The sequence below is a fragment of the Lottia gigantea genome, assembly GCF_000327385.1.
Source record: "Lottia gigantea unplaced genomic scaffold LOTGIsca_104, whole genome shotgun sequence".
Lineage (NCBI taxonomy): Eukaryota > Metazoa > Mollusca > Gastropoda > Lottiidae > Lottia > Lottia gigantea.
Genome location: NW_008706849.1, coordinates 836,072 through 843,845, shown reverse-complemented (window position 1 = coordinate 843,845; position 7,774 = coordinate 836,072). Strand labels below are relative to the sequence as shown.

General features: G+C 39.2%; 1 protein-coding gene across 1 annotated transcript; it reads left to right on the top strand.

The window, feature by feature from the left end:
• Positions 1–622: 622 nt before the first annotated feature.
• Positions 623–2,013, top strand: LOTGIDRAFT_136226 (hypothetical protein; the record flags this gene model as incomplete). Its single annotated transcript, XM_009046678.1, has 2 exons — positions 623–960; positions 1,602–2,013. Coding segments are annotated over 2 exons (750 nt in total), but the record flags the coding sequence as incomplete, so codon positions are not given.
• Positions 2,014–7,774: the final 5,761 nt, after the last annotated feature.

Below are 7,774 nucleotides of genomic sequence, written 5' to 3'. Positions count from 1 at the left end.
TCACAAATACAACAAATACAGCCGTGGGCAACGACAACAATTTGATAAAGTTTTATCAGAAATAAATGCTGGCATTAAACAATTGAATAATGCAACTCAGTTAAATCACGCTCGAGGGTGCTACACTGTTTCCTGGCATTCGCATGTTATTAAATCCTCAAGAAAGAAGCGTCTTAATGGGACTCATCGTTGGGTGAATAGGAATGACGCCAAACATTTTCTGGATGTGTTACATTTTGATATAGATTTAAAAAAGGTATTGCAAAGAGTACTGATTGATGTGTGCAAAAAAGAATGGCGTTATTCAGTTAGGGAGTTAGATAGCAGAAAGGATAGTGAGGACAGTGAAAGCGAGGGGGAGGACAGAGAGTCTTGGGATTTCAAAAGAGTTAAGAGAACCGTTTAAATGTATTGTAATTATATTAATTGTATTTATGTTATTTTCTTCTTTCATGTTTGAGTGAGTACTGTTAGGCTATAGCATCTCAGTGGGAAATATATGTTAATGAGTGTTGGTTAAAAGTGAGTGCTGTTAGGTTATAACATCTCCGTGGGAGAGATCCAAGTTGGATCCCCGAGCCATAAAATTAGTTGTTTAATTTATATTTGATTTATTTCAAGGATGCATAAGGGTGATAAGGGCGCTTCGGGGGGACAAGAACCTTCAGGTTCAAAATCTGGGTCCGTACTCCAAAATGATGGTACAAGTAAAGGGCCTGTGAGGCCAATTGTTCTTCCAGACACATTTACAGGGAAAGAAGAAGAGTTTATTGATTGGTTGGAGAGTTTTGAGGCTTGTGCAGCTGTCAACAAGTGGACAGATGAGGAAAAGTGTCAGTTTGTGGCCATCAAGCTTAAAGGTTCAGCTCGTAAAGTATTCAACAATATAGAACCTAGGGCAAAAAGGGAAAGGGAGGATGAGTTAAAAAGGCGTCTTGATGGCACTCGCCGTCCTGATTTGTACAAATCCGAATTTTTGACGAAGGTCAAAAAATCTGATGAAGGCTATTTGGATTTTAGCAATGCATTAAGAATTTTGGCTAGGAAAGCATATCCCCTTGTCAGTGTAGGTATACGAGACGAATTGGCCAGGGACCAATTTTTACGGGGATTGGGTGGGGTTGATATTTCTTTAAAGGTTAGACACATGAATCCGGCAACTTTAGATGATGCTGTTAGAATGAGTATCGAATGGGAAGCCGTAGAAAGAGATGTACGTAATCAAAGTGCTAACAAACCAACACCAGTTGTGAGCGACTTGACTGGTGCAGTTGGCGGGCAAACCACATCTAAAACAGATGAGCTAATAAGTCTGATGACTAAACTCCTGTCAGGTATGAGTTCTATATCTTCAGCTGGGGCTGAGAGCGGACTAGGCGAGGTGTGGCCCAAACTATGCAATGTTGGCACTGTGGTGAAGCTGGCCATCAACGGCAAAATTGCACGAAATTTGGTGATCGGTCAGATCGTTGTCAGTGTTGGAGCTGTGGGTCTTATGGACATATCCAGGCTAATTGTACAAAGCAAAATTTTTCGGGAAACTGACAGCGACCGGAAGTGCAGGGCAACCGTCGGTCATAGATGTAAATAGCCCTTTGAAGGATAGGGGGGGGAGGCTTTGAAAGTTTAGATTGTGGAGGATGTTCGTTACTGTGTTCTGGATTAGTAGAACGGATTACAACGGATATGCTGGTGGACACCGGATTTGTCTATACGCTTATCAATAAGAGGTTGTGGGATGAAATTTGTGCAACAGGCCGTAGCACACCTCTGGGTAATCGTCTGGTCACTTTTTCTGAATCTGTCATTTCTGCTAATGGCGAAATTATACATATTTTGGGGGAGGTGAGGTTAACGTTCCAACTGGGCTATGCGGATATAGTCCATCGTGTACTGGTAGCCCCTGACTTAGCGCAATCCTGCATTTTGGTTCTTGATTTCTTGGGGAAAAGTAAAGCAGTAATTGACATCCATTCACGGAAACTTATGATTGATGGAAAAACGATTCCATTACGATCTACAAAGAAAAGTATTGTATGTCGAGTTTCTTTAGCAGAAACAGTTACAATTCCAGGGGGGCATAAGATGATCTTGCCTGGTAAATTAGTTGTTGAGGGTAGAACGGTTTCGTACCCTAAACAGGTTGGAATGGTGGAGGGTTCTAAGATATTTTCATCAAAATCTAACGTTGCTATTGCCAGAGTTTTAGTCATTTCAGATTCTGGAAGAGTGCCTCTAAGGGTTGCGAATATTGCTCCTGAGCCAGTTGTAATTTACAAGGATAAGACAGTTGGTTTGTTCCAGGATGTAGTTAGTCCAGACATGGTGACAAAGGTGACAGGTAGCTCGACCCTGAGTGTTGTAAGTAGAGGGAAGGAAGAAAATTTCTTGGGGTTGGATGTAGATGTTGCTTTATTGAACCAGAAACATCGGTCAGACCTGTCAAATTTGCTGAACTCTTACTCTGATATTATTGCAAAGGGGCCGAATGATATAGGCAGAACATCTGAAATTTATCATCCTATCTATACAGGCGATGGTGTTCCAATAAGACAGGGGTGTAGACGATTACCTTTGTCCAAGCAGCCATTAGTAAAGGAACATATCGATAGCATGTTGAAGGGAGGGTTGATAAGCCCATCGCATAGCCCTTGGTCTAGTCCGATAATTCTGGTACCAAAGAAAGATGGATCTAGTCGGTTTTGCGTTGATTATCGTAAGCTGAATGCCATAACCAAGAAAGATGCATATCCACTGCCCAGGATAGATCAAACTTTGGATGCTTTGAGTGGTGCCACAATTTTTAGCAGCTTAGATCTTCTTCAGGCGTATTTCCAAGTCGAAGTCGCGCCTGAGGATAGAGAAAAGACTGCATTTGTTACGAACTATGGGCTCTATCAATTTAATGTAATGCCTTTTGGGTTATGTGGGGCGCCAAGCACCTTTCAGAGGTTGATGGAAGCTGTGCTTGGAGGTTTGCAGTGAGAAATTTGCTTGGTTTAGATGATATCATTGTTTTCAGTCGCACTGTTGAAGAACATATTGAACGGTTTGGAGAAGTGTTCGGCAGGCTGCGGAATGCTGGGTTAAAGATTGAGCCAAGTAAGTGACACTTGTTTCAGAAAGAAATTTCCTGTCTGGGACACATAGTATCTAGAGATGGGGTATCAACCGACCAGCAAAAGGTAGCCTGTGTTAAAGATTGGCCTATTCCCAGTTCAGCGATAGATATCCAGAAGTTCCTGGGTCTTGCCTCGTACTATAGACGATATGTAAAGGGGTTTTCCACAATTGCAGCACTGTTGCTAAGATTAACACAAAAGCAAGAAAAATTTGTCTGGAGTCAAAATGTAATCAATCTTTTCTTATATTAAAGCAGAGACTGATCGAAGCTCCGATATTAGCTTATCCTGATCCGAAGTTGGATTTCATATTAGACACTGATACTAGTGATATCGGCATCGGGGCAGTTTTGTCACAGGTTCAAAATGGTGGGGAGAGAGTCATTGCTTACGCCAGTCGGTCTCTTAATAAGAGCGAGCGCAATTATTGTGCAACTAGGCGCAAATTATTAGCTTTGGTTTCATTTGTTAAGCACTTCAAAACTTATTTATATGGGAGAAAATTTAAGGTCAGGACTGATCATCAGGCGTTGAAATGGATTCAGAGTTTTAAAGAACCGGAAGGACAGTTGGCACGGCGGATTTCGCAGTTGTCTGAATATGAATTTGATGTAGAACATAGGGCCGGTTTGAAACATAATAATGCAGATGCACTGTCCAGAATACCATGTCGACAATGTGGCGCTACTGATTCTGGGCATACAGGCAGTGCTCTTGTGAATCAGGTGTCTGCTACCTCGGGAAGTAATCACTGGGCCGAGAGGTTGGATAGTTTTGAAGTTGGACGGTTACAGTATGAAGATGAAGATTTGCGTTTTATTATCCAGGGTTTAGAACAAGATGTAAGACCAGGGTTTAGATATGTTGAAGGTAGAAGTCCAGTTGTCAAGGATTTATGGAGTAAATGGGATCAATTATGTGGTCAGGTGTTGAAAATCAATACGGAGGGGAGTGCACAGTCGAGGGTTGTGATTCGCTAAACGGTCTGTTTCAGAAGTGTTGAATTTGGCTCATAATGCAGTCTATGGGGGACATCTGGCGGTTCTTAAAACTGAACAAAGGATTAAGGATAGGTTCTATTGGTATGGATTACGGAAGGATGTAGAGATACACTGTAGAGATTGTATGAAATGTGCAAGTCGGAGGGGTCCAAGTAAGAAGAGAATTGCTCCCTTACAACCTCATTCGGTCGGTGCTCCATTTGAAAAGATAGCTCTAGATATATTAGGTCCCGTTTCTGTATCTAATCTTGGCAACAAATATGTACTTGTCATTTCAGACTATTTTACCAAATGGGTGGAGGCCTTCCCCTTAGTAGATCATAAGGCCGAGACTGTTGCTCGTATATTGGTAGATGAGTTTATTTGTAGGTATGGTATTCCTTTTCAAATTCATAGTGACCAAGGTGCTGACTTTAATTCTAAGTTATTTAGGGATGTTTGTGAAATCCTTGGCATTAAGAAAACCAGGACTACTCCTTATCACCCAGAGTCTGATGGCATGGTTGAAAGATTCAATAGGACCCTAGCTGACATGATGAGTAAATATATAAACGAAAACCATACAGATTGGGATGTTCACCTACCCAGAGTTATGATGGCTTACAGGACAAGTGTTCACAAACAGACGAAGTTTACACCTGTTTATTTGATGTTTGGGAGAGAAATTAAGTTGCCATTGGATATAGTTTATGGTAGTCCACCAGGAAAGGAGCACTCATTGGGATGTTATGTTCAAGAATTGCAAGATGGGTTTGTAAAAGCATACGAACTGGTTCGACAAAATTTGAGTGTAGGTCAGGAACGTATGGCTGATTATTATGATAGGAGATCCTTTGGAGAGAGTTTTAAGGAGGGTGAGCTGGTATGGTGTTTTAATAAAAATGTTAAGCGTGGTTTGACCAAAAAGTTTCTGAGGCCATGGTCTGGTCTGTGGGTCGTAAAGAAAAGGATTTCAGATTTGGTGTATCGTATTAAGTTGGAAGGGGGGAAAATAAGAAGGGTTGTTCATTTGAACAATCTAAAGCCATGTCGGGTGTGTCATGAAGTTGTTGAAAAGAATGTTACAAGTCCTCCTTCAAATCGAGTTGTTGAGAAGAATGTTACAAGTCCTCCTTCAAATCAAGTTGTTGAGAAGAATGTTACAAGTCCTCCTTCAAATGCTTCTGAGTTTACATGTGAGCAGGCTAGCAGCATAAAACCCAGTGGTACTGATGGATTGGACAAACGTAAAGTAGTGAGGAGTTGGGAACAGAAACAAGGAAATGGAACGATGGGTGATGATGTAGAACTGGTGGATGAGGACAACTACCACGAACTTAATCTTGGTTCTGGGGTAGATTTCGATTCGGCTAGGACAACTGATGACCCGGCCGTAGATACCAATTTAGCTGCTGATGGTGTTGGTGAACCTATGTTGGAAGATACTACAGTCATAGATCGAGGTGGAAGACCAGTAAGGCTGAGAAGAGCTCCAGTTTGGTTGTGTGATTATGTGCTCGACGATAGTGTTTAAATGTTATATTTTTGATGTCCATAGAATTTCAAAGTCACGACCTGGGGCTTGTCTTTTTAAGAGGGGGATCTATGTTGTGTATGGGTCGACACTCGTATCAGGTAGCTTGTGCCTGGTGTGATTGGACTACTTGGATAGATCACGTGTTATGCAAGTCCGTGCGATTTATGATTGTGTGAGACAGACATTGACAGACGAACATCATGGCTGGTTTGGAAAGGTTCGGTTCTCAATTGTGAAATCCCAAGAGCATGTCTCCCCCTCGTTACTGAAGATATGTGTATGATATGTTGTCCTTGTAATAAATGGTAATTAACGCTGTTGTTGTTATCTTACAATAAGAACTTACACAAGAGTCGGCAACAATATTGAAATCCCATTAACTCTCTAAAAACTGCTGACCTGACAATCATGTTACATAATCTTTTTAACTCACATAATTATAATCTCTTAATCAATAGTATTTTTTTTACAAATTTTGATAATGCATATCATTTGATATATTGATTTAAAGCTGTGAAAAAGTGCATTATGAATCTGTTCGAAATTTTCCGCTAAAATAAGAACTCAATCAAGAGCCCACATAAATATCAATATAAACAAAAAATTTCTGAAAGTTCATCTGTAAGAGAAACAAATAACTTAAATATTCAACACAAACTCAGAAACCGAGGTTTGGTCCATCGTCTTGTCTATTTTAGTTGAAAGTTTTTGTTTATTCATACACCGAATTCCAAATTGTCACAGGAGATGACGTCATTACGACGTTATTACATCATCAGTGATCACTAAGGAAATTTGTAGTTCATCGGTTAATGAATGCAAATTTCTCACATGGGTTCAAATAGATTTGAAGTTCAGTCGCTTTCCTCTTTAAAATCGGAAATGACGTACAAAATTTGACTGTATCATATTATTTACATTAGTGAAGTCTCTTTGCATTTAAAATTTCAGATCAATTGATGCAAAAACAAAAATTTCGTAATTTTTCAAGTGCTATCAGGTCAGAAATTACAGGTAGATTGTAAAAATGAAAACCCGAAGAAGATCATAAACTGGGCCTTATAGAGCCTATTGCCTATTGCAGAAACAAAGTCCCACAACTAGAACTGTGGACAGTACCCATGCAGTGCGTATTCTAGATGATGCATTGGTGAAATGTTGTATTTTAAAGGATTTTAAGGGATTTCTTACTGACAAAAAAAGCATATGAACGTTAGGTAGTAAAAAATCGATAAACTAATTAACGTTTGGCATGTAAAAACACATGAATTTGATACAATTCGGTACTAAAAGGTGGTATTAATCGGTAGTATAAAGTCGAATTTTCAAATAGCTGTAAAGGCGGAAGTAAAAATCGCACAAAAACAATGAACATATATTTGCAAAGGTCTCGTCAAGCACAACATCTTTTGTTCTGGTGAAGAGGTCAACAAAGGTCAAAAACGCACAGTTACTATAGAAGTTGGTACAATATTTTCAAACTTTATTTCATGTGGGCATATATAACTACGTTAAAGACTCACCTTTAATACTACCAAAAACAAAACTGTAAAGAAGGAAAAACTTGATCATTTTTGTCATAGTGAACAAATCTGTATCTTGATCTGAAAAAGATAATAACTTGTCACACAAGGAATAACAAGGTAGAAAAGCTTGGGGATCAAATTTACTGAAATTCGATTGAAAAAGCTAAAAATAGATTCCATGTTTACTCACTGACTAGAATAGATTGTGATAATCTAGTCACATTTTCGTATAAAAAATCATTTGCCAAAACATGTTTAAAAGACATATTTGTAGAAATAATGTAATTAAATACACTGCGTATTTAGAAAATTACAAAAATCACGTCTTTTTTCCTATTTTGGAGACATAACCATTGAAATTTATAAATTTTAGGTTGGTATTTGGCTGTTTTGATAATGTTCGGCTGTGAAAAGGCACACATAGTGTTACCTCCCTTATGGAAATTGTGAGACCTGATAATCTTTAATAAGTGACCGCTCTATCATTGGAATCCCCTTGTAATTAGCTAATTTCGAGTTAATTTTTGACTTCTGAAACAAACTGGTATTTTTCCCAACCATTAGAACACCTCTGCTTCCGATTTATATAAGTATTAGCCGTCCAATAAT